The sequence below is a fragment of the Marmota flaviventris genome, chromosome 13, assembly GCF_047511675.1.
Source record: "Marmota flaviventris isolate mMarFla1 chromosome 13, mMarFla1.hap1, whole genome shotgun sequence".
Taxonomy (NCBI): domain Eukaryota; kingdom Metazoa; phylum Chordata; class Mammalia; order Rodentia; family Sciuridae; genus Marmota; species Marmota flaviventris.
The window spans coordinates 85,721,879-85,748,563 of NC_092510.1; the positions used below are offsets into that span (position 1 = coordinate 85,721,879).

The 26,685-nt window shown below is 48.5% G+C and overlaps 1 protein-coding gene across 1 annotated transcript in view; it reads right to left on the reverse strand.

Annotated features, from left to right (window-relative positions):
• Positions 1–5,579: 5,579 nt before the first annotated feature.
• Tnc (tenascin C) overlaps positions 5,580–26,685 on the reverse strand; it is an 85,633-nt gene continuing 64,527 nt past the window's right edge. The window contains exons 18-28 of the mRNA XM_027949423.2: positions 23,759–23,881; positions 22,567–22,710; positions 20,369–20,488; positions 18,680–18,823; positions 17,819–17,949; positions 14,662–14,794; positions 13,134–13,285; positions 12,269–12,365; positions 11,201–11,362; positions 9,000–9,163; positions 5,580–6,273 (exon numbers count right to left, since the gene is read on the reverse strand). Coding sequence (XP_027805224.2) covers positions 6,163–6,273; positions 9,000–9,163; positions 11,201–11,362; positions 12,269–12,365; positions 13,134–13,285; positions 14,662–14,794; positions 17,819–17,949; positions 18,680–18,823; positions 20,369–20,488; positions 22,567–22,710; positions 23,759–23,881 — 1,481 coding nt within the window. The 3' untranslated portion in view covers positions 5,580–6,162. The remainder of the gene's footprint in view (positions 6,274–8,999; positions 9,164–11,200; positions 11,363–12,268; positions 12,366–13,133; positions 13,286–14,661; positions 14,795–17,818; positions 17,950–18,679; positions 18,824–20,368; positions 20,489–22,566; positions 22,711–23,758; positions 23,882–26,685) is intronic.

Consider the following 26,685-nt stretch of genomic DNA (forward strand, 5'->3'; position numbering starts at 1 on the left):
TTCTGGATGCAAGAGCGGAGAAAGGAATAGGACTGCGGAAGGACGCTCCTCAACGCTCTGCTGCTTAAGGGGTCAGAAGACCAGGTTTGGGTCCTAGCTCTGGCTTAGGAGGAGGGGGGAGAGTCATTTCTCTGTCCTGAGACACAAATTTTCAACCTATAGTTGCAAATGTGTTGGGAAAAGGCGGCGCTGCCTATCTTTGAGTGTGTGTGTGTGCATGTGTTCCTGTGAATCCCTGAACTCTATTTTCCAGTTCAGGTGGGACTGAAGTGATTCTCAACAAAGCCACTCCCTGTTTCTTTTCCAGAAAGCTAATTCCTTTGTGGGGCTCCTTGGGGAAGGAGGAGGAGTAGGGGACTGAGCCCTCTGCTGGCCACTGATATACTGCACCGGCCCACACCCTGCAGTGTGCACAGAGGCTGCACTTCCTGTATCCCACTGAGGCAGGAGGATGCGGGTGGATAGGCAGATGCCTTCCTAGTAAGGGAGAGAGATTTTCAGACAGCTGTGTTGATTAGGCCCCTCCCGGCCTCCATACCTTCAGCAACTGTCGGTTGTGCTCAGGGGACACTAAGCCCTCCGGGCAAGAATCTACCACTGCCCCCGCTGCTTCCCGCTGCCTTTGCTCTTCCCATCCAGGATAGGCCTCACCTTGGCATTGCCACTAGACCTCCTGCTAAGCACAGCGACCTCCAGGAACCCTCCCCGATTCTACATTGCACCCTAACCTAGTACCAAGGAGTGATGCCTAGTGCCCCAGGACCTTGCTGTCTCCCAGCTCCCAGAGTCAGCGGGACTCGAGTTCCCACATTTCTAACGAGGCCGGCCTAATTGAAACTGGCACTCATGCCCAGGGAAAATCCCCGGTAGGATTTGAGAGCGGCTCAGGAATGGGAGTGGGGACCTGGAGGAGCTCTCGGGGGTCCCCAGTCCTATGAGCTTTACCTTCTAAACATCCCTCAGAAGCACAGGCTTCCTCTCCAGGTCACCTTTTGCTGAGCATCATCACCGTTCAGCTGGGCTCCTGGGGTGACGTCCCCCTAGGTCTCCCTCTATTGTACCTCCCAGAAGAAATCCATACTGCAGCAAAAAGATGGTTATAAAAATGAACACTGTTGACACACTGCCCTGCTAAAGCTCCCTCGTAGTTTTCCATTGCATTTAAGAAAACAGATCAAAACCTTATTCTGGACCAGGCAGACCCACACGGCAGAAGTCCTGCTCCCTTGCAGCTGCACCTACCCAGCCTGGGTCCTGGCCTTCTCTCCACACAGCCAGCCAGCCGTGGGCCTCTAGAGTGCTGTGTCCCCTGCCTTCAGCCGCCCCTCTTCCTCCACCCAGTTAACTCCTCCTTGTTTAGCTCTTGATTCAAACGCCCCACTGCTCTTTCCTTGGGGGAAACCTTTCCCATCAGGTCCCCCATTAGTTTTGCATTTTCTTCTAAAACATTTGCCCGTCTGATCCTGTGGCAGTTGCCAGCCTCGTCGTCCTGCATGGATGCCCCACAGAGGCCAGGACGGGGGTTATTTTGTTCACTTAGTGCTGGGCTTATCTGGAAGTAGGTGTTGCCCAATACTGTTTTTTATTTTTATTTTTTGCAGGGGGCGGGGGAAGTACTAGGGATTGTACTTGGGGGCACTCAGCCACTGAGCCACAATCCCAGCCCTATTTTGTATTTTATTCAGAGACAGGGTCTCCCTGAGTTGCTTAGGGCCTCACTAAATTGCTGAGACTGGCTTTGAACTCGTGATCCTCCTGCCTCAGCCTCCAGAGCCTCTGGGATTACAGGTGTGTGCCACCATGATCAGCCCAACACTGGCTTTTAAATGAAAAGAGAAGTGATAATGTTGAGAGAAGAGGCCCAATCGGCACAGCCCCCAAGGAGCCCCTGGGTTCTCCGGGGCTGGTGTGGGGGAAATGGGAACAGTGTGAGTGAGGCAGCCGAGAAGGGGAAAGAGGGATGGCAGTCTCAAAGGCCTGGCCGAGGAGGGCATGCTGGACAGCCTTCAGGCCCTAGGAGGCTGGGGACGAGAAACCTGCAGAGCTCTTGCTCCTCTGGAGGACAGACTTGTCTGCTCCACTGGGCGGGGAGCAAGGCGCCCTAGGATCATATCACAGTTCACTACCAACTTGCTGTGGACCTGGGGCAATACCTATCCCTTCTCTGGGTGCTGTTTTCCCTGCTTTAAAATTAGAGAGATGCTGGCTCAATGCAGCCAGTCTTCCTGGACTGTATCTTTGGTTGCTCCCTGTCTTTCTCTGGCTACCCTGTTTTACCGTTGCCATGTGCCCCCAGCTCTGGCACCCCAGCCCCTTCCCCTCCACCTGATCCTTTTTCTCATGGCACTTACTCCCTGTTCACATGCCATTTACTTGGCTCATATATTATACTCATTTTTTCCTTGATAGAACGTAAGGTCCGTCATTGGCAGGGACCCTTCTTTCTTCACTGAAGAATCCCCCCGACGTGAGAAGTGATCAACAAATATTTGTTAAATGAAGAAGTGCTGTTCTCAGTCTACTGTGGCTTGTTGAAATAAGTAAGGAACCTCATTTTAAAGAACTTGGATTTCGGATTCAGGCAACCTGGCTTTGAATCTTGGTCTGACACCAGTTGTGTGATTGTTGGGGACACCTGCTGCCTTGGAGGCTTAGTTGCCTATGGAAAATGGAGTCATCTTATCTAAGTCTACTGTGATGGTGAAATGACTTTGAGTATTTCAAGTGCCGAGCACAGGGCTTGCTCCACAGGAGGGTCCATACAAGTGAGGGGACCATGGTCCAGGGAAGGAGGGTGCCTGACTGCGAGCATCAAAAGTCATCTGGGATTACTTAAGCAGAAAAGGAATTTTCTGGAAGTATCTCAGGAAGCTCATAAAATTGGTGGGGAAATTTGGAGAAAAGGCTCAGAAGACTCTCAGGAACCAGAGGAGGCCAGGTAGAAGGACTCGTCAGCCAGTATTCTGCAGTCACTGCTGGGATGGTTGTCACCATTAGAGGCAGACCCCCTTATCCTGCCATAAATACTTGTCACAGATGACACTAACAGATGGCCTCTTGACACAGGGGGGAAGCCAGTCTCAGAGGCTTTTTGCTTTGTATTCCTTGCTCCAAGTTCAAAGTCCCAAATCCCTCTATGGGTATGTGACTGGCAAAGCCCAAGTTATGTGCCCATGTCCTGACTACCAGTGGGAGGAAAGAGTGTCTTCCCTATGGCCCTCATGGTGGAAGGGAGAGTCCTCGTCCACTGGGAAACTCTCTAGAGCAAGATAGGAATCTAGATGCTATGAAGCCATTAAATGATAAATAGCCTCTTTGGGAGCTAGACCCAGATAGGACTAGTAATGGGTAAGCAAAGAGCTGGTTATAATGGGGCTACCAAGTGCCCGGGTGGAGCTGATGGCAGGTCAGCTTTTGGCGTCCCTGAGAAGAGTCTGAGTAGAGGGACTATTTTCAAAGGTGTGGACAGGGCAGAGGGAAACCTCCAGGGCCAGCACAGTTGCTAGGTCTAGCAGCAGCTGAAGTGCCATGATGTCCCCAGGCCTGAAGGAGTAAGTGTTGGGCACAGTGGTCTGAAACCCAGAGAGAGACAGAAAGAGGGGTCTGAGGACAGTCAATTGGCTGTCACTGTGAGGCCTTATGGGGAAAGTCGTCAGCCCACAGACATGCTAGAGATGGAGGTGGAAAATAAGTACCCAGAGTCTCCCCCAACCCAGTCTCTCCCCTCCAATGTCTTGCTGGTGCCTCCTACATTTTACCCAACTAGAAGTTGGAGGGCCATTAATATAATTTGTATCAGTGGCTTTGAAGGGAGAGAGCAGGGAGAAGGGAGGAAAGCAGGTGGTGGAGGCGCAGAGGACAGCCTGAACAAGTTGGAAATTAGTGGAGACTCCTGACTGCTTCGTGGGGGTGGCATTGGGCCTGGACCTTGAGGGCAGAGTTGAATTTCAAGAGACTTTTTGAGTTGGAGGCAGTTTCCTGAAAGAGCCTCAGAGTCAGACACTAAACGAGTGTTAAGCAATGGTGGGCTTTGAATGCTGGGACCTCACACGCGTGTGCCTGCCTGGTCCCCATTTGGGGCATCTACAACCTTCCTGAGGCCACAGTTAAGGACTCCTGCTTGAGGTGGCTTCTTTGCCAATTAGAATTGATTCTTGCGTGGCTTCTGGGGAATGCCTTAGCAGCCCGGGTATGTCCACGGTTCTGGAGATGGGGAAGGATTTGGGCTTCGATACTCCCAAGTCAGCAGCCCCTGGAGAGTTAAGCCTCCCTCTTGGGGCCTGTGCGAGGGAGCCCGTGTGTTTGGGTTTGTGCAGCCAGAAGAGCGTTGCTATGGCTGAGTCGCAGGCAACAGGTCTTGTGATCTGGAACAGCAAATTGTGTATATAACATGACGGCATTTATTAAAGCAAGATAAACTCAGCGGCGGAGGATCTGGCTGGAGCTATAAATTCCTCTGATCTCCACTTCTGAGACATCACATTCCATTTGAATGAGGCCTATCAGCCCAAATGCTTTCATGAAATAAGTCAATTTGCTGAAAATCTCAGAAACTGAACTGCAACTTCCTCCTCCTTTGTTTTAAAAACGCTGTGCAGCGTGGCTGTAACTCACACGACACTGCTCAATGTGAATGACCCACGGGGCTGTCATGGGCCTGCATTGTCCAGGCCAAGGTTGGACACCCTGGGCTCTTCCTCTTAGGGGGCTTAGGTGCAGAAGAGAAAGTGATATTTCAAACAGACATTCTTTCTAGATCCAGGAATTCAGAGATATAGGAGCCAAATGAAGGAGCTAATCAAAATCCCCCCTTGCTTCAACTTGAGACTTACCCCTTGGCAGGCAATGGCCCACAGTGGGAGGGATTTTCACAAGTGGCCTGGGGGACAGCAGGGACACTGGAGCCCAGAAGGCCTGGGTTTAAATCCCAGCTCCATTATGACCTGGGCAAATAGCTACAGCCTAGTCATTGTATCTCTCTATCCGTAGCCTATCCCATATAAAGTGACAATCAAGATTGCCAACCCTTATTAGCACTTAATATACATCAAGCACCATGCTGAGAGCCTCCTGTGGATGACATAATGTATCCCTCACAGAAATTCTATGAAATAAGAAGCAGGAGTATCTGAACTTTACGGAAGAGGAAAGTGAGGCTGAGAGAGGTTAGGGACCCTGGGAACCATGGAGCTGAGGCAGTTGGGGACTTTTACCCTTGTATAAGAACAATTCTCACTGCATGGACTTCTTAGAATTCCTAGGTTGCATTAGGAAGTGGGTGGAAGAGCATTTTTTAAATCATAAACTATTAGCGGTGGAAATGCTGAGCAAGATACTGAATCTTCAGTCGTTATTTTTCCCAACTTGTCCAAGAGCTTTCCTCCCTCTCATCCACGGGTTTGCTTTTTCTCTTCCCTCCCACTTAACCACCACCTCTGTACCTATCCTTTCCAACATTCCTCCCTTGGTTCAAAAACAACAACGTTGTGGAATTCAGATTCAAGGAGAAAAAAAGCAAAGTCACAGCCCAACTCAAAAGTACTTGTGCTTTTATTAAAAAAAAATACAATCAGGTACTGTCCAGATGTGTTTGGAAAAGGGGGATCTCTTTATAAATCCTTAGTTTTCATCATCACCATTATTATTATATTAATAATATTAATCATCTCCTTGAAATGGGAAACAGTATTGCTTTTCTGGTTTTGGCTGGATGAAATGTAAAAAGGAAAATAAAGGGGGGTGGGGGGGGACAATTTCCCATGACACGCATTTTCTCTTTCCTAACAAAAATAATGATAATTAATTATACAGCTTTGTGTAAAATATGGCTGGTTCTAGAACAAACTACCACTGTACAGCCTACCCACTCCCGTTCCCAGAGCCCCCCCCAAGAGAAGTAAAACCAGGGTGTTGTTGCCACTGGAAGATTTTCGCTGAATTGAACCACAAAGCGGAGACCTGTTGCAGACTGTCGTCTTTGGTGTGGAGGAAGTCATCGCAGAGTGGGGAAGGCCAGTTTCTCTGTGATCTGTGGTCAGGGTCAGCTTGACTCTTGCCAGATGCCCAGGTGTGCTTGATGGTTGGATGGTTGTTTTGGTGCTTTGGTAAAATCCTTTCCTTTCTCTGGGCCCTACTCCTCTCTCACCCAGTTGTCCCTGGAATTCATGCCCGTTTGCGCCTGCCTTCGAGGTTTCGGAAGTTGCTGGGTCTCAGCTTCATCTCAGCAAACTGGATTGAATATTCGTGGCCCTTCCAGTGGAACCAGTTTACACCCTGTGAAAAAGAGAAGGACCCTGGGTTGGCCTCCATTGACACGTTGAATGACCCTTGCTGTTTAGTTGTTCAGACAAAAAGAGTTGCTTTGACTCAACCGTTTGGCACCTCACAGCTGTCTCTTGTCTAACTCTCTGTTGTTCTGTGTTTTGCAACCTTTAAAGGGACTGGCCAAATGGGACCCAATTCTTCACTCAACCTGGGTTTGCACTGAGTCTGCCATTTTGGAAAAAAGAGAGTCTAGCAAATGATACTTGGCCACTCTTAGGGACAGGTTCTGCAGGAATTCAGGTAATGACTAGAGGTTACAGAAGTGAGAGGCTGGGTGTAGGGAGTGTGTGTGTGTGTGTGTGTGTGTGTGTGTGTGTGTAACTGACAGGATTCCTGTGAAGAATTTTAACAGAGGTTTGGTGTGGAATAGCAGCAAGAGCATATGAGGAACACAAGATTTGCCACCCAACAGACAAGGTTAAATATTAGTTCTCTCACTTAAGAAATAATGGTCTTGAATAAGTTTGTCAAAACTTTCTGGACTTCAGTTTCACTATCTTTTTTTTTTTTTTCTTTTCCATCTTAAAACCTAATGATATCAACCTTGGAAAATGAAGAGTTTGTACAGATGCTATCACATGGGTGAGCACTTTGTGGCGGCTCAGTGAATATAACTTCTTTAATCTCAAGGAAGGAGAAATATACTTGAAATTTTGGCCAAAACTTTTTCTACAAGAAAAAAAACTACAATTGTGACTGGGCTTCCTGGTTCCACGTATGAATTTGCAGTGGGGATTCTTGATGGCCGTGTCTGCCCACCAAGTGCATGTGGCCCGTGGCCCCCACGTGTGGGAAGCTGAGTAACCTCAGCTGCAGCAGGGCTCCTGGAGCCTCCACACCAGCTGACCCCTCTCCTCTATAAGCTGCACAGAGCTGTAGGGAACAGGTTCCTGGTCAAGTTAATGACTGGTGAAATGAAGGAAAGAAATGGACACATTATTAGTTTCTAAATTTTTGGCCTTTACAGAGATGGGTGAGCTGAATTTGATAGGGAGGTGGGATTTAGGAACAGCTGGTTCATTTCACAGGCAAATGTGCACATAATGGCTCAGTTACCCAGGGGCACTGCAGCCTGACAGCCTGGTCCATCAGCTGCCCTCCTCTGCCCTTGTTCTTTCCTCTGATAGAAGTTCAGGGATGGAAGCCAGGTCCTCCTGGGGTTGTGGTGGAGACTGAACCCAGAGAGGGAAAGAAAGCTCACAGGGCCACACAGCAGCCAGAGTTGGGACTCAGCTCTCTGTGACTCCTTTGTGTCCTCTGGTCACCTCTTCTAGCCTTGCGAGATGGGACGATAGAGGAGGTTTCTTTTTGTGACATGTAGCATTTTTTTTTTGACTGTTTTGTTTACAGGTCTTTGTATCACCCTGGCATTAGGGGCCCTGGTGACAAAAGCGAGAGAAGAATGCTTAGAGCAAGTGTCACTGAGGCACCGTAGGATGAGACGGAAAGAACCCAGTATTAAGAGGCGTCCTTCGAGCTCACCTTCCTCCTGACATAGGCATGAAAAATCTCATCCTGATTCCTTTTCAGGGTCAAGTGGAAAAGCCCATGAGATAGAGAAGGTGAGAGTGCTTAGAAAAGTGCCAGAAATTATGTCAAGGTAAGATCTACAGGTAAGGTCACAGGTATCACTTGTGAGCAGTCAACTGAGGCACAAAGACAGGCACCAAAATCACTGGTTATGGAGAGGAATAGCCCACAATCCCTGCTTCACGTCAGGAACCGATCACAGAGGCCACTTAAAAAATATCCCAAATCAAGAACTAAAGTACAAATAAGAAAAAGCTAGATGTAGCATCCCACCTGGGATCATCGACTCTGATCCCTGGGGTTGTGATGTGTCATTTGGACCACTGCATTTCTGCAAAGCCCCTGGGATCCCAAGAGCAGACTTGGTGGGAATCCTGGTTGTCAGGGATCAGTGTGGACTGTGAGAAGTGAGCACCCATCTCTCCTCCCTGGGGTGGGGCCAGCCTCTGAGAAGGGCCAGGGCAGGGGCTGGTCTTGATGAAGAAGGTGGTGTCACGAGGTGTTCCCTTTTCAGGTGCATTCTGGTGTAGGCAGGGCCCCGGGGAAGGGAGATGCCTGCATTGGGTTTGCTCACCTTATTCTAAAGGGGATCTCAAAGACCTGTTCCTGTGATTGCAGAAGTCATGCTAGAGCTGTGTGTGCTGTAGGGGGAAAGCTAGGGGCTGGAAGTGGGGAGACTTGGATCATTTCCATTCCATGATTTTGGGAAAGTCACCTTTCTTGGGGGCCTTAGTTCCTTCATAAAGTACAAGGACTCAAAGGCTGTGACTTCACCCTAAAGTGTCCCTGGGGTTCTGAAGGTGCTCTGGGATGAGCTCTGCAGGATCTCTGTCACCCTGCTTCACCTAGATGGTCTTCACTTTTACTGGCTTTACTTTTGGGGTTTAGACAGAGGTTGTGTCAGAGGAGAGCTTTCTAAGTTTGAGACCCGTCTGACCAGTGGTTCTGCTTGGGATCTTCAGGGGCTAAGGTGCAGGTTCTATTGAGCTGGCCGGCCATGTCACTGAGATCTCTTACTGTATTGGGGACAAGCAGAAAGCATGTGGTCGTGTCTCTGAGGCTGTAACCCCTGGTCCCAGCCAGGATGGAGGGCCTGACCTGTGCTGTGTCCCTCCCGGGCCCTGACAGCTCTGCAGTCCACTCACCTGACTGTGGTTATTGTCCCCATATCTTCCCATCAGGTTGACACGGTGACAGTTCTTATACCAGAAAGCCCCTTTGTAGGACAGGGCACAGTTGGTGATGGCCGAGTCTGTGTCCTTGTCAAAGGTGGAGAAGGATCTGCCGTTGTGATAGGCCATGGAGTCACCTGAGCGGGAAGAAAAATTGGCCCCTGAGAAATGCCAGCTGGAGTTTCCCTTCTGCTGTGAAGCGCAGACTCAGAGGTGACCATCAGAAGGTCTGGGGTAGGGTGGCCTTAAACCTCAGCCCCTGGGAAGGTGGGAATGCACGGCCCCTGAGTGTTACCCTGGGGACCCACTTCTGATTGAAGAGACACAATGTGTTAGAAAGAGGGCTGCAGGGGGCTTGGAGGGGTCCAGCCTGGAGTCCTCTTTCATCTCTCCCTGTGACCTTGCACAAATCAAGCCTTTTGCTGACCCTCAGCTTTCTCATGTATGAAATGGGACCAGCACACCATCTACCTCATGGCACTGTCGTGACAGCGGATAGGGAGAGGCACCAACAGGGACAGCAGGTGCAAGAAGGTGCAAGGCTTGATGTTATTTTACGATTTTTCTGTATTCCCTTTACATAAGATAGCTCAGAGAGTATGCCGAGAGATCTATACGTAATAATAATGTGTTTTCCCACATACAAGCATTTATAGCCACGATTATAATTCAGCCCTTTGGATATTAGGTATTGTCAAATAGCCTCTGAATTAATCATGTAGTTATTTAAAAAATGTTTAATAGACCAGTAGCCCATTTTCATATAATTCTATTTTACTCAGGAGAGGGAAGGAAAATGTGTGCATCTCCTCCCTGGAAATACAAAGAGAAGACGGACAGAGGCCACACTCCTGCTTGGGGGATGTTCTTGCCATATAACAGTGTCCTTCTTGCCCGAAGCCACTTCAACCAGAGAGGTAGTTATTGTCAGAGAATGAAATGTCAGAATTCTTTGAGGCATGCAAGAGATAAAACAATTTTCACCCCTGGCCATCTCTCCTCATTGCCACCCAACTGCCATCTCAAAAGAGCTTTGTGCCCCCTTAGATTGAAGCCCGGCTTTTGGCAACTCCTTGTTTGGAGACTTCCCTCTTTCCGGATGTTTTCTTTCGGGGCTCAGATGGGTTGGAAACGTGCCATAGCATCTGTGTCTTCTGTTTTCACAAACAGAAAAGAAGGCCACCCAAAGTGGGCACAGCTTGCACAGGGTGGTCTGCACTCTCACCCTGATCCCTTCTTGTCCCCAAGAAGACCGTGGGCCACAGTCCCCTGCAGCCACCCCCATCCACCTTCCATAAATGGCCTCACCTGGGGCAAATCACTGGGCCTTTCTGAGCCTGTTTCCTCACCTTTACAACATCTTCCTGAAAGGTTTTTGGGAGGATTAAATGGGGGTAATGCAGAAGGAATGTCTACCCAAGAAGATGCTATCGGGAGGCCTCGGTACTTGATGTTTCCTTATTTAGTTCTCCTCTAATGTGCAGCCAGGAAAATGCAAAAAAAAAATCATTTTAAGTCAAAGAAGACTTCAAAATGAGAACTAGGGTTATGAACAAAAGCAGGAACGAACGGGCCATTTGAGAGGTGGGGAGCATGTAGGCTGAGGCTGGATGGCATGTGACAGGGATGTCTTAGAAGAGATGTAAGCATTTAGGTGACGGGTGGACTGCTTGCTACTCAGTGTAGCCCACAGACCAGAAGCACCAGCAACGTCGGCATCTCTAGGGATCTTGTGAGAAATGCAGACTCTCAGCCCCACCCAGACCTCCTGTTTCAGCATCAGACACATTGGCATGATCTCTAGGGGCTCTGATGTGCAGAGTAGGAAAGCTCTGGATCAGATGAAGAATAAGGCCTCTGAGAGACCATTTAAAAAAGAATCAGTCTATAACTGACATCTAAAGATGGATAAGAAACATGTTTTGAATCGTTAGAAATCAATCCTGATTGTCCAATGCACAACTTACTCCATGTCTCAGCAACTAAAATATCTACCTAACCTTTTCCAACTAGAGTTTTTCATCGGCCTCTGGTGGGTAATCAAGTATTTGCTAGTTCAATAAATGCATGCATTCATATAGGAAGGAGTGAGGGAAGAATGAGTAGAAGAATTAGTCAGAAGCACCATGAGGGTTTCTGTAGGCTCGTAGGCTCTAAGTGAGGTGGCCTTGTACCTGCTGTTCCGCTGTACCCCTCCACCTTCAGCCTGTAGCGAGTCTTGGCATCTCCCACGCTGAACTTGTCATAGACAGCGAAGGCTGTCTCCCCATGGTCTTGCAGGTCTACCCGCAACTCGTACTGCCCTTGGGCTGTGATTTTGCTCAGGTTATCCAGCCCTGTGGATGATAGGTAAGGGTTATGAAGAAGCCCAAGTGACCTAGGCTGTCATTTCTATTCTTTCCTGTGGGAGCAGCAGCAGGGTGTACTTGAAAGCGGTGCAGGTCACACACATTTGGGCCTGAAAACCGCTCTGCTCCTTGCTGGTATGATGCCAGGTAAAACATGTTTGTAAGCCTCAGGTAAAATCAGGTTGACATCTTTGCCCTTCCAACCACCTAGTGTATTCCGAAGATTACAAGTGATAAAGCAGTGACAGTGCCCTTAAAATTCTACAGCTCCTTGCAAATGTAAGGCAATGGATGATACCAGGATGGACATCCGCAGGCTCAGGCAATGGTGCATAGAACGATGCTCTGTGCTGGCAGGTTGGTGGCTAGGGTGAATGGCATGGCTGGCTGGCAGAGGGATAGATGGATGGAGGGATGGAGGGATGGAGGGATGGAGGGATGGCGTTGTGGGGCTGGCCTGGGAGACTTCACATTGCAGGTTGGCTACATTACCACGGGCAAGCCCTCCAAGCTTTCTGAGGATCTGTTTTCCATGTGCAAGATGGAATTTAGCACTTGGCATGGGTGTTCTGAGGGTGAGCTTACAGTTATGAGGGGCCCATCTCCGCTGAGCACAGGAGGGGAGCAGCTAATGATCCACTCAGTTTCAGGTTTAGGCCTGGTGTTGGCTTTCCCTCCATATGATGATGATGATGATGATGATGATGATGATTTTTAGTGACCCAGAGCATTTGAAAAGTCTCTCCCATTGGGAATTTGATACTCCGAGTCCACTGCCAGAGCTCCTATCACCAGAGCCCCTCCCCCTCTAGTCTATCCACCCCCCCTAATCACTGCGGATTAGGACAAAAGACATGGAGGGCAGAAATGGGCAAGCATGCAGCACTGCATTACCCAGCCAGAATTCTTCTCTGCGGTCCCCGAATCCTTCAGCATAGGCCTTCCAGTTTCGATAGAAGTCCTCCCGTCCATTTTTGCGTCTCAGGAACACCTGCAAAGAGAATCAACGGATCTGCATGCAGAAGGGAGGGCCTCTCTCTGGGAGGGAGAAACAGCAGGCTATGGAAAGGCAGTGCCCATCTCCTGCTCTGTCTATGTGACTTTGGGCAGGTTGCCTCCCCTCTCTGAGCCTTCTGTTCTCACCTGAGAAAGAGGGACTGGAAATTCAGCCCTGCTTTGGTTGACAGTGACACATCAATGGAGCTTCTCCTGCTCCCACAGATGTACCACTCTGGTGTGGGATGTTGAAGACAGGGGAGATTGGGTGGGTGCAGGGGTTATAGGAAAACTCTCTTGATATATTTTGCTGTGAACCTAAAACTTCTCTGAAAATACAGTTTATTAATTAAAAAAAAAAAAAAAAAAACCAAAACAAAATAAAAACTACCCAGCTCAGATGGTAATGGGGCTGAAATAATTCCTGTCAGGCTCCATCTAGTGCCTGGAAGATAGCAAGTGCTTGGGTGGTACTAAATAATGTAACTTCTAGGTCTGATGATCACTGTCACACATTACAGAGTTGTCTGAGGCGGCTCAGATGAGATAAATTATAAGAAAATCGTTTCCCATATTATTTTTTATGCCCAGCCTCTTTCCATCAGTTTAAAGAGATAATGCAGGAGTGCATCCATGTGACAGGCACCATCTTGCCAAACCTCATGTGCCTGGGTGTGAGGGTGCCCAGGAGGACATGGCACCCTCTTCACCTGCTGTGCCCCCAGCCCATGACCCAGGACTCTGGAGCCACCGTGACACTCACGATCCATCCGCCCCCATCAGAGGTCATGTCGCAGAAGACTTGCAGTGCCTGGGCCTTGTCACCATTGAGATAAATGGTGTAGAGGCCGGAGGTCGTGTCTCCATTCAGCATGGCTTGGGAGCAGTCCCTGGGGAACGGGTACAGGAGTCCAACTGCGGGATAAGGTGAAAGAGCGACTCTCAGAGTAGAATAAGGAGAAAGCAATAAAACCTCGCTGAACTGTGGCTCTGTCATGTGCAGGATGGAGATAAAGTCTGTTTTGCATGGGAGCTGGGAGGTGAGGGATTATGGATGTGAGGGGCCACCTCCGTCCCCCATGCTGACAGAAACTGTCAATGGTAGGAGAGGAGCTGCTACAAGGGACACATGTGAGGTTAACCTGGCCTACCTGGGGCATCCAGGAGCTGGGGAACACCCAGGTGCTGTCTGGGAAGGCTGGGTTTCCAGCACCTATGGTCCCCTGTGGCGTGCGGTGTTCTGTTAGGGCACAGGAGGCTTAGAAGTCTCATAAAAGCTTTGGAGCTTGGAGTTCCCCAGACAAATACAGGTCAGTGTGCAGTGTGGACATGTCTTTGCCGCTAAAGGAGATTCTGAGATGAGGGCCCTAGTCCTGAACCTGCCACTCACTTGCTATATGATGCTAGAAAAGCCATTTAATGATTCAGAGCCTGGGAATCTTGGGTAAAAGAAGAATTCCTGGGGGGATTTTCGAGTGTAATGATATGACACAAAAAATTCAAAACTGGATAGACATGGACCATCTTGGGGCTGTACTTAGGGTCACAGCAATTCATTCTTCTGACTGGACCACCTCCTCACTGTTCTCTACCTTCACCCGAGGTGCAGCATGTGGTATTTTGTCATTTATTCCATAGCCTTGGCCTGAGAGTGTCTTCCAGGTTCACTCATAGCTTTGTGTTCCCAGACCCTGGCCTAAGTTCTGGCAAAGAGAAGGCCCCTCCTCGGTAGAGTATTGCAGAATGATTGGGGGAAGGGGGGTGGGAAGGGCAGGAGGCAGCTCCAGAGGTCAGCTGTTCTCTTCGTCATGAATGGATGCCACGTCTTATTCACCAACAGAACCGGCTATTCATCTGCCATCTGCAGAAGATGCCCAGTGGGAGGTGTGGGGAGGGGCTCCCTGGCCCTGGAGGACCTGAGCCCACTCAGACGCTAACTCCCAGGCTAGCCTAGAACAGGCCAGTTAGTCTCTGGGAGCCTCCATTTCCCCGTCAGATAATTGGGCACCATAATCCTGGCCCACGGAGCTCGATGGCTGGGAAGACCATTTGTGATTTTGAATGCACCTCACTGAGGTCTTGCTCAGACTCAACAGCACACGGAGCCGTGATAGAATCCAGGGGTGCTTACCTCCAGCTCTCCTTTCCTTTCATCGGGATGCCTATGACCTCCTGCACCCACATATTTCTAAGTAGATGTAGATTTGTTTGAAAAATGCAAAGGAAGTGGAGGGTCGATTGAGCCTCACAAAGTCATATCCCAATTCCTGGTTGCTCCCTGGTCCCCTTACTTGTGGTGAAGATGGTCTGGATGAGCTTGCTCCTCAGTGGCCCATTCAACGCCTGGATTCTGGCTGTGTAGTGGGTGGATGGGCTCAGGTCTGCCAGGCTGTAGGAGGTGGTGTCGGGGCCCACAATGACTTCCTAAGGGCAGGGGAAAAATACACAGCAGTTTGCTCACAGATACTTTCAGGAGGTAACGGATGCATTCATTCATTATTGTGTGTACTTTTATTCATTCAGCAATAACCTACTGAAGCCCATTCTATGCCAGGCTTCATGTACACAGCTGGAATCTCAGAAATAGGGAGAATGCAGCATAAGAAAAGGCCCTGGGGCCAAGAAAGGCAGAATAAGTTCTGGTGATAGGAGGAGGCAACTACTGAAACTGCAGTTGGTTTCCTGGGGGAACAATGGAAAAGGTGGGCAAAGATCAGACCACGAAGGACCTTAAATGTCAAGTTATAGAATTTGTAGCTTAAGGAATGGAGAGGTCTGAAAGTTTTTGAATGATTGAATTACAGGAACCCAGTTGTGTTTTAAGAAGCTTAAGTTGGTCTATGGCTGGATGAATTACACAAGGGCAGGAGTTTTGAGACCAGTTAGGTCAGTGGTCCCTCATTGTGGCTCTATCACAGCCTTCTGAGAAGCTTTAAGACAGCCTGGTACCTGGGTTCCATCCCAGACTACTTGTGTCAGAGAGAGAGAGAGAGAGAGAGAGAGAGAGAGAGAGAGAGAGAGAGAGAAATTGGGGCCTGGCTAGGTACATAGTCAGGAAGCTCCCCAGGAGGTTCTGATGTACGGTCATTGTCAGGCTGGGGACATCTTGGGTCAGGAGATGATTATAATGTTATAATGGTTCAGTGGTGGGGCATGTGCAGGCTGGACCTGACCCAGTGTGTCTCTTCTAGAACAGAGGTATCCAGGAGACACAGTGTGCAGTCCACTCTAACTACTGCTGTCTAGCGGAGGTGACTGGCTTCAGTTTGCAGGAGAGTTCTTGTGTTTCCAAGTCCTCTCACTAGCTTCCAATTCCTTTTTAGCGGATGACTTTGGTGCCTGAGATTGAAATTCAGCCGACATCCTCGTAAACTGAGCACGACAACAATGCTCTCTACAACCTCTGTACATGGCTGGCTGAGTTTAGGCAGCAATGGGTCTGGAACTGGAAAAACTTGCTATCCTGATTTCTTCCAATGGGAAATTGAGTTTCAGGGTGTAGGTGGCAGAGGATGATCCTGCATCCTGGTCTAGCTGCACTCTAACAAGGGCCCTAGGTTGATTTTCTGGAGTGAAACATATAAAGCTGGGGTTGGGCATGCAGGAAGGTAAACGAGGGTGAGAGCTCATTTAATACCAGTCACCCATGGACCTTTGGGTGACCCTCAGGTCTCATCCCTGGGGAGGGATCAACTGTCGGGTGCAAAGCTGGGCTCACGGCAGTCCTTGGGGATACAATTACCTGCCAGCTCTCTAAGCTGCTGTGTGAACTTATCTTCTAGGCAGTCAGGGTAGTCTGAAATGGGATTCGTGGTTCAAGTAAACAGTCCTAGGATGAATGACTGAGAGGGAACCTTAGAACCCATTTTATAGATATGAATAATGGTATCAGAGAAGATAAAGGGCCTCTACCTGTTCATGCAATAAGTTCCTTACATACCAAATCCAGGAAGGGCCAGGAACGAGGGTCATGTGACTTCTGCCTAAATATGACAGATTGTCTATAACCTGTTTACCTCTGTTTCCTTCTGATGCTCACTATGAGAGTAAAGAAATATAAGGTATAAATCCACTTAGACAAGGGAGACGAGAAGGGAGAGCACAATAGACATGTCATGTCAACAGAATCTTGGTAGATGGGAAGTGGGTGACAGAGAGACCACTAACAGGGCAGAATGGGGACAATGGGAGCTAATGAAATAGAGTGGGCAGAGCCACTGACCACTGGCCACACACGTCACCAAGTCCAGCAAGTTCATGATGAATGTGTACAAAGCAAAGATACCTTTGGAGGAAATCTTTGTTTAAAAGCTTTGAGTAAGAAATGCTTAAGTCCCCAGATCCTCTCAACCACTCCTAGTCCAGATGGAAAGTTGGGGTTCACTCTCTGGACAGGCTGAGCCAGAGGGGAAGACTCTGGATTCAAATCCACCAGGCTCAGCTGCTGAGGAGGTTAAACTGCTACACTGGAAATGTAAGCTGAAGGGAAGCTTTGCACACTGTGAGGGCCCAGGCTTTCCAGGGCCCCCCAGTAAAACTGCTGGGCACTTGCCCAATCTTTCTACATGAGCCCCAAGTTGATAAGCCCTGCTGGTGCTGTTGTCAATCCCCAGGAGCATTTTATTCTTGACTCTTGTGTAAATGAGCCAACAAGACCAACAGACATTGGGTGGAAGTCTTCCATATGAAAGAGGGAGACCCAAATAAAATGAACCCAAACAGCAACCAGAACATTGGGGGAAAATGTTTGGAAGAAATGCCATGATGTTGCAAAATAGATATCAATGACATATATTTTAGACTTGAGGAGAAGATGATGCATGAAACCGAAACAAAAATGCTAGAACAAGGTGAATGTGCAGAGAATAAGGAAAGATCTGAGAAATACCAAGTAGGATCATCAAAATGAAAACTTCCATAACAAGTTTGGAAGGTAAAGTTGGGAAATCTCTTTCACTTGTCTAAAGGTCCAACTAAAAAGTAAAATAAAAAAGTTCACAGAGAGACCATGTGAATAGTATGGGCAATGGGTATAAATATTACAATAGTAAACAATGGGTGTATTAACAGTGCACAAGGACTTAGGGAGATAGGCTGAAATAGGTAATGTAATGATACCATCTGGGAGATGATATATATGGCAAGAATGCAGAAGAGGCTCTTGGTCTCAATAAAATGTTAATGGGCCAATAGTTCAGCCCCTAAAATGCCCTCACATCTTGTAAAGAGTGGCTCTTGATCTTGGCTGGCCTTAAGAACTGGAGGCTGGTGCGGATGAGAGAGCTGGGAGAGTCTCACTCAGAAGGACTGACACAGCAACCGGTCCCTACTAATATTTTTTTCTTCTGCTAAGCTCCCTGTCACAGTATTAGGTGATTTTTCCCGACTTTGGGAATCATGCATATGTGTCAACCAGCAATGGGGAGTTGCATATATACTGGAAGATACCTTGACTGTGCCATCCACGGATTCATAGACCAGGAGGTAACCAGTGACCGACGCTCGGGGAGGTCTCCAGGTGAGGAGAGCAGTTTCTGACTGAACCTCAGTGGCAGTCAGATCTCTTGGAGAATCAATATCTGGAGAAAAAAATGGACAAGTCAGTCAGTGTAGGACAGAGAGCATCAGGGGACTGGTCTCGGGTTCCTCCCCTGCCACTGACTGGGGTCTTAAGATGAGGAGGTTGACCCACGTGATCTCCAAAGAGAATTCTCTACTGTTCATCTCATCCTAAGGGCCAGGTTTCCATGGGGCCAGCATGGTCTCTGTTGGCCTGGGATGGATTTGGGGAGAAGATACAGCTGTGGAGACCATTACAGACCTCTTGTTTGTAAATAAGAGGCCAAAAGAATGCTGATACCAGTCTCCACCCTGACAGAGGGAACACTTTCTCCCTTTCCCCAACTGCTGAAGTTTGCAAAAAGATCTCAATGCATGAAAACCCAGTGCACATCTAAGAAAACTTGCCTGAAAAATCTTTCTCTTTCAAAATACTTCCCTGCCGGCAACATGGCTCATTAAATGCTGGATTTAGGGCCAGTGGGGACTGTTTTTCCACTTTAAAAGCCCTCCTCTTAAAATCTTTTCCTCATTTGTGGGGAGAACCAGGTCACTTCAGTTCAAAAGGAAATGGAGTGTTTCTTTGGGTCTTGACTGAATGGGCACGGGGTAGATTTAACGGGGGCTGACGTCATCACATTGCAAGGGCCTGACTTAAGGAGGAAGAGTTGGGCAGGGGCTGCCGCTCAAGATGCGGGCTGTGGTTGGGCTGCTCAAATGGGGAATTTCCAGCTCTGGGTGTCTTGGTACCTGTGGTGAACTTGGCAGTGAGGGCGGAGCTCTTCTGGGGCCCTTTCTCCGCAAAGACTCTCAGTGTGTATTCTGTGGCAGGTTCAAGGTCGGTCAGCGCATACTCTACCGTGTTCCCGGACACCGTGCGTGTAATTTCTGGCACTGAACATGAAATACATGAACCAAGGCAGTTACCTCTTGCTGTCTGGGCCACCCTTGAACTTGGCAAACAGCACACCCACCCCCTTCTAACACAGAAAGCTGCCGTGACCCTGCAGAAAAGCTGGTTCGATTCCCGAAGTGAGTCCTTCCTCTCCTCTCTCTTTCTAGGAAAGGTTTATCACATTGGAGGAAGGGGAACTGGGGAACATCTCTGTGGCCGAGACTCAGGAACAAGCTACAGGACAGTTGTCAGCAATGTCCCCAAGCTGACGGACGATCCCATGTTAGCTTGTCCATTGCCTGTTCTTTCTCTTCTTCATTTACTCACATATCCTATTATAAGTTACCAAATATTTTATCATCAAGGATCACAAAATCCTTAAGGTTGAGGGGTCACACTAATCACAGACACCAGAGTCTGGTTACCATCTCTCAGGCCCACTGGCTTATTCTGACCAATGGTGGGAACCAAACCACGTTCGTTCCCTGCCTAATCACAGGTGACCAGCTATCCTGGTTCGCCAAGGACTCCGGGATTTCCCAGGTGTAGAAATTTCAGGCTGAAACCGAGAAAGTCCCTGGCAAAGTGGGACAAGATGGTGACCTTAACTCATGATCCAAGTCTCCTTCCCCTCTGGCCAAGGACCTCTGTTACTCCCAGATCCATATTTTCCATGATTCCTGAGAACTGTCTTCTTATTTATTTTAAGTGAGACAACACATCTTCCCTGTCTTGGAGGAGTTTGCTCACAAGGAATAAGAATTAAAGCATAAAAAGAATAGATCCTATTTCCCCACCTCTTGCCCTGCCTATGCTCTGTCCTCACAAAGAAGTCTCTTAGGTCGGTGCCAGGGCCCAGTGAAAACCCGAAATGGCCCGAGGCACAGGTTATGGTGCCGCCTCTGACTGTCGCTAAAAGCAGAACAAGAACAAACCATACAATAGGAAAGCTACAATGACTTGGAAATTGAAATAGCAGAATTCTTTCTACAATAGATCATTACAAGATTGTGGATGGGCTCATTGGAAGTCTCTTCTTCCTCTCTCAATTATATTTGACTTTTTGGTGGCCACGGTTCACTGGTGCCTTAAGCATGTGTTTAACCTGCCAATTGGGTAAATTAATGTAGGTGGTTACAAATACAAGGAAAAATAATTTCAGATTTTTAAATAAAATTTGCTTCCACTGGTCCTTCCTGTGGCCTCTGAGAAGCCCACCTGGGTGCCACCTGATATGGTCTGCTTAATGTTTTAAATTTTGGGCTCTTGCTTTGCAGAGGATGAGGGGCTGTCTATCTCACACTGAGAGGCAGAGACTCCAGCAGCAGAGGAGGAAGGGGCGAGGCAAACAGGCAGAGACTGGGAATGGATCTGCCAGACCCACTTGAGATTGCAGCTAAGGACCACGGGGACATTGCTGGCCTTTCCAGTCTACCCATGCATTTTTGTCATTCTGCACCCAACATGGCATGGAGTGGCAGAATGGGAAATTTGGAGCAAGACAGACACTCTCCATGTGAGGATGGGCCTGGACAAGCACTTACCTCTTTCCCCTGTGTAAGAGATGACATAACTGTCCACAGTGGCAATGGCCGGCTGCCACATGGCCAAGGCTTCTGAGTCGGTGATGTTGGCTGTCACCAGGCTGGATGGACCATCCAGAGCTGCAAAAGAAAGATGGAGGAAGAGGTGACGGTCACACTGGGGAAGATATCAGAACCCAGCTGCTCTGCCGTCCGCTCTGCTTAAGGACTCTGGCGTTAGTCACAGTGACAGATGCAGGACCAGTTCAGAGTCCTGAGCCGGCACCAGGCTGACCTGAGACTCCTCCCCTGCTGGCTCTTTACCCTGGGCCTCAGTTTCCTGACCTGTGAACTGGGGATAATAATTCTGGCTGGCCTTTCCTCAGTGTTACTTTGATTTTCACATATTATGGGTGGAAAGGTAAATTGAAAAGTGCTGAATGGGCGACAGGGATCGTGATCAGAGGTCACACCCCTTTTCCCAGGAAGGGAACCTATAGAAGACTGCATGGTAGACAATGTCTGAGGCCTGTCGGGGCTTTGAGAGGCATCTCTGGTGACAGGGCTTCTAGGTAATACTGAACCAGGCCTTGGAGGTTGCTGGTCTCAGGTTCTATTGTGGCTTCTTTGCCTGGTGCCTCTGTGCCCTTGGAAGGTCATTTCCCTGGACCAGACCTCCTCACTTTCTTCAGCTGTCAAAGGGGGGCTGCTATAGGGTCAACCAGACGAGGGGCTAAAGAAGCCTCGGCAATGGTGGTTATTATGAATCTATTAAATTAGGTATGGCTTTCAAATAACTTGTCCTGAGAAAGGACATTCAAAGGGCCTCTTCTAACTGACCACTCTCCCTACCCAACGTCCCTTCCCGTTTCCCTCTCTCTCTTGCTCTTCATACTCAATTGCCCTGCCCCCAGGGGGGACAAGGGCAGCTCCCATGTGCCCATTTTAAGGAGGAGGCACCTGAGCCTCAAGGGATGACATGACTGGAGGTGGCAGAGTTATCTGGGAGCCCGCACTGTCCACTCCTGGTTCCTTCCTGTGTCACGGTGGTGTACACAGTCTCCTCTGACTGGTGATGACCACAGGGGCCTCCGGAGGAAACACACCCAGCTTTTGTGTGATCTGTTGCTGGGAACGATCCGTGAAAGCAGGATTTCTTTGGGAAAATAAAGGCCCGTGCAGCAGGGCGGACAGGACTTTGGTTTCAGATGGGACGTTTTAATTGCATATCATCAACTCTTTTAGGCAATTAAGATATTTTTAAAATTTCCTACAAGGCCCATTCTTTGGTTCCCTTAGTGGATTGGGCGGGATAATTGCTCATATCTCAAAGGATAAATTGTTTAGACACATGGCTGTCGGAAGATAGATTTTCCACTTCATTCTCCTTCAATGCCATTCATTACTTCTCTCCTTTACAGCTGCAACTCAGGTTTTCATAGGAAAATAAGCCTTTATTTTATAATACAGGGTTTGCTGTCTGAATGACCTAGGTTCAAATTTGGTTTCAACGTTTACTGGTTTTGTGGCTTGGTACCTTCCACACATCTCCTCTGTGAAGTGGGGATGAAAATGGCTGAGCGCATTAAATATAAAGGGGTTAGCAGCAGTTTCCGGAATTCTGGAGCTGCCAAAACAGAGGGGTGGCTACCTGATGACTGTCGCCAGTTTGTTTTTGTGGGAGGCACTTGCTCAGAGGGCTGTCACCATGGCAACAGGCAGGGGAAGGAGGGAGGTGGCGAGTGACCTTGCAATTGCTCACACCTGCAGGTCCTTACAGACCTAAGACAGACTTCACTGTGGTCTTTGCTGAAGTCCGTGTCCTGAAGTCTCCATCCTAATCTGAGGAAGGGGGAAGCAGCAGTATACAGAGGGCCCGGGACCCCAGAGAAACTAACTCATGTAGCCAGTAAATGACAGAAGTGGGATTTCAAGCCAGCTCACTATGACCCCCAAAGTTGGGCATCTTCTTCTATAACAATTGAGGAAACTGGGGCCTGAGAAGGTCAAGGATGTGTCCAAGGTTACCCAACTCAGGAGAGGCCAGAGGTGGGCCCCAGATGAGACTTTTGGAACTCCAAACCCAGTTCACTTCCCACTAGGGTTTCATAAATAAACCTCCCACAGCTGCTGAGTCCTGAGCCAAAAATTCTAAAGGCAAGAGAGAAAGGCACACAGCCAAGAGAGCCCTGGAGAAGGAAAGCCCACGCCCAGCATACCTGTGGTGAGCGACCCTGAGACAGGTTCGCTCTCCTCAAAGCCCTTCATGGAGATGATGCTGACCAGGTACTCCACCCCGGGAATGAGCTTCACCAGCCTGGTCTGAGTCTGGGTTCCATCCACAGTGACCATGGAGGGTGTACCTGGACCGCGGGAGGAGCAAGACCAGGAACAGTGAGCCTCAGGGACCGGCACTCACGGTTGCCTTGAGAACTTCGGCTGTCCCACTGGGAAGTGAAATTCTGTCTTTATCTAATACCATTTCCTTCTTCATTTTCTCCCACTCTCTGGCACAAGGGAGTGGGGGAAAGGCCTCACTTTTTGTATCCTGCTTTTTCCATGGGTGCACTATGCCAAAAACCAAGCCAGGAGAGGGGAAAAACATGAAGTCACAATGTACTAAAAATGGCAAATTTCTGCTCATAGAGAGCTGGCATGTTGCATGAATTTTATTTCCTTTATTTTTTTCCCACAAGGCATACAGAAAGCTCACTCTGTAATGTCCAACTGAACTCCTTAAACCATTCTCTTCGGTTAAGTAGCATTATGGAGACTCCCTTGTTAGTAGACATGCTATTGATGATGTAAAAGATGGTTACAGTCAAGCCTGTGCTCTTGTATTTATTACCAAGTTCAGAATTTATCTATTTTAGAATTTCAGGGCTGGTCAAACTCCCCATGGAGATGCTATGACACTCCTGTGACTGACTATCCCCTCTTTATATACCTTTACAATACCAGAGAGCTCACTACAGACTCCACTAAGGTCTTTATTAAAATCCACGTTCTGAACTGGAACTTGCAACTCTGCCAAGCCACAACTCCCCGTCCTATACTGAGACAGACAGATTTTGGCACCCAAGGACAAAAATCTCAACACATATCCAAGAGCAGCCTGTCAGAAGAGTTGCTCACAGAGAAAAAGGCCAGTGTTCATAGAGTCTTTGTCCTTGTGTTCAAACAATACTGAGAATGAATTTCTTAGGACACTTTAGAATTTCAAGGCCAGAGAGGATCTTCATAAAATGATCCCCCTACCAGGACTTTGTAGGACTTCACAAAGGATGGTCTCAAAAATAAAGGAAGGATTCTTTTTTGATAATGTTTGGGGGATGGGAATTTTTAGGGTCTCTCACTTTCCCACCCCAGCTTCCAGGGTCCTGCGGCCCTTCCCCTCTCTGAGTCCCCTACCTCCTGTTATGGGCACGTAGGTAATCCGGAAGCTCTCCACCTGGGCAGTGGGTGCCGTCCAGCTGACAGTGGCCGAGTTTTCAGTGATGTCTGAGAAGATGAGCTCCTTTGGAGAGCCCATGGCTGTCAAGAAGGAAACATAGGAGAAACCCAGAAACAGTTAGTGGTCTTGCCCACAATGTTTGATCCTGGATTCTGGATCTAGGAAGACTTTGTGTCTAGAGTCTAGGTTTCCATTGGAGCCACGCCTTTAGGATGGAGGGCAGGTGACCTGTGATCAAGCTGTGACTGGATAGAAAGAGTGGTCCTTTCGTTCCAGGTACAGGGCCCAGGCCCGTGGTGCAGTTTTCATTCACAGGGACAGTTACCATCTCCAATGCCTTCCAAGGAAGTGGGGAGTGACTTAAAAGATTGTAATATGTTCCCTCTTTGGTTTGATTTTTAGCTTTTCGCCAAGACTTGACATGTGTACACTTTGTTGCAACTGATATGACGAGGCTTCACCCTCATCTAGAAACCCTGAGAAGATGGTGCGGCGGTAGCTATTACACAGAGGACCAAAGTAAAGCTCCATTTTCCAACCAATATCCTTTGAGGGACATTTCTGGATCACGGGACTTTGTGGCCAAGCCAAGTACAGCCCGAGATCTTAGAAATAATAGTCACATGGAATCTGACCTTGACAAACCCACTTCTAGAACTGGAGGGAGGTCTAGAGCCAGGGGAACAACCTCGGGCCATCACCAAAACAAACACCCGCTGGGCACTGGGTGTACGTGTGGGGAAAGCCAGGCCCAGAGGAGGCTCCAGGTCCCCAAATGTCTCCCCAACAAACCCAGTTTCCTTTGGCTGTTTTGTGATTTCTGGCTCAGGGTTATGCCCACTTGAACTTCCCATGCCTGGCCAGAGATTTCAGGAAACAATTCCCAGGCTCTGGGGAGCCCAGGACCCCTCATTCCCTTCTTCAAGCCATGCTGATCATTAAGTTCTGCAGCCCCCAGACATCAGGGACAGTTATTTTTCCTGCCCATTCCTGCCTTCTTCTGTCATCTAAGACATCTCTCTCCTCCTCCTGTTTTCTTCTGTGACCTGGGAACAAACTCCGTGGTTGCCTGGGCTTTTGTTCTCTCGGTATCAAGTTTTGGAAACCGCAGGGCCCCAGGAGCCTGCAAGATCTTGATTATCCAAATACCTCTGGGAGGCTGGGCGACCCGGGGCATGTCCCCCGCCTTCTGGGATCCTCAGTTGCCTCATGCATCCAGTGGGGAAAGTGATTCCCACAGGAATGCTGTGAGGATTAGCAGAGATAATGGATGTAAACCCTAGCACGGCATCCGGCGGGCAGTAACGATTCCGTGCTTGTGATTGCCCTCTATGTTCTTTCCCATGTGACTCTGCTGCGAGCCACCCTGGATTCTAACGTATCCCCCAGGAAAGACCTAGATGGGTCCCACCGAGAGATACAAAATGGGATCCAGATGACCTGCTTCAGGCAGTCAAGTTCACTCTGACCTCTGCTCTGGATGAAAACCTTTCTGGGGTAAATGATGGCATATTTTAGAACTTGGGTCTGATAGCCAAAGCTTTCTTCTCTAGACTCTAGCTTTATCATTGGTAAGATGGCACTCGCGTCTTACACGCCATGAGAATTAGTGACTTCATCTATCACACACTTCGGGGTGTGATCACTAAGAGCTGTGGCAGGGAGATACTATGCATAACCTGAAAGAAGGACCCAATCATGGTGGAATTCCAGGGTCAATGACGTACTATTTTTGGACCACAGAACATCCTAGGAGTTGAAGACTATTTGTTATTCTAGCGAGTCTCCTTCTGCATGAGTAGGGCCCCAAAGCCTCCAGCCCCTCAGCATGTGTCTGGACACACAGCAGCTGAATCACATCTATTGAAAAGTCGGGGAGACTCAGATGATGCTTCTTGTCTCTATTTCCAAGGGGAATCAGTTATTTTTAAACTTCCATTAGGGAAATATGTGGAATTGCTAAAAACTTCTTAGGAGGTTGAAAGGATTCCTATCTGCCAAATAAAAATTTGCCTCCCAAATCTATGCCAAGTGTCTTCTGTTACATGGCAAATAACAATCACTTAAAAATTAATTCCCCTTTCAACATTTTTTTGGGGTACAGGGCATTGAACTTAAAGATAATTTACCACTGAACTATATTCTAAGCCCCATTTATTTTTTATGTTGATAGAAGTTCTTGCTAAATTGCTTAGAATCTCATTAAGTTGCTGAGGCTGGCCTTGAACTTACAATCCATCTGTCTCAGCCTCCCTAGTCAATGGGATTACAGGCATGCACCACTGTGCCTGACTCTTCAACATAGTTTTCTTGAACACATAATATGCATTAGGCCCTGTGCTACATTAGGGGAGCAGCTGCTGGAGGAGGTATGGTTTAAGAGCAAGGATTTTTGGAGCTGGACTAACTGGGTTTTGAATTCCACTCTGGCCTTATTCCCTATAAATGCCTTAGGCCCCTGAGTCTCTGTTTTCACATCTGTGAAAAGGGGTGGAATGTGGGGGCACTCCCTTGGTTTGTGTGTGTGGTGTGTGGAGACTCAGTGAAGTGTCTGGCTGCACCTGGCATGAAGTTAGTGCTCTGAAATTAGTGGTGATCATCTTTACCCTCCTGGTGGAGGTGTGAGTCAGAGGCAGAGAGGCTGGGGGTAAAGAGCCTTCATCATGTGGAGGGGCAGATGGCCACCTAGGTGTTTCAGACCTGCTGACCCAGTCCCAGGGACAATGCTATGGCTCCTTGGTGATGTGTGGCTTCAAGTTCAGCTGAACTGCAAGGAGCTAGGGAGCTGTGTGGCTGCTGGCTGGGAAAAGTAGAGCAGGGTGGGTGTGGGGGCACGTTCTGGGGGCTGAGAGAAGGGGTATTGATACCCTATTGACACAGGAAC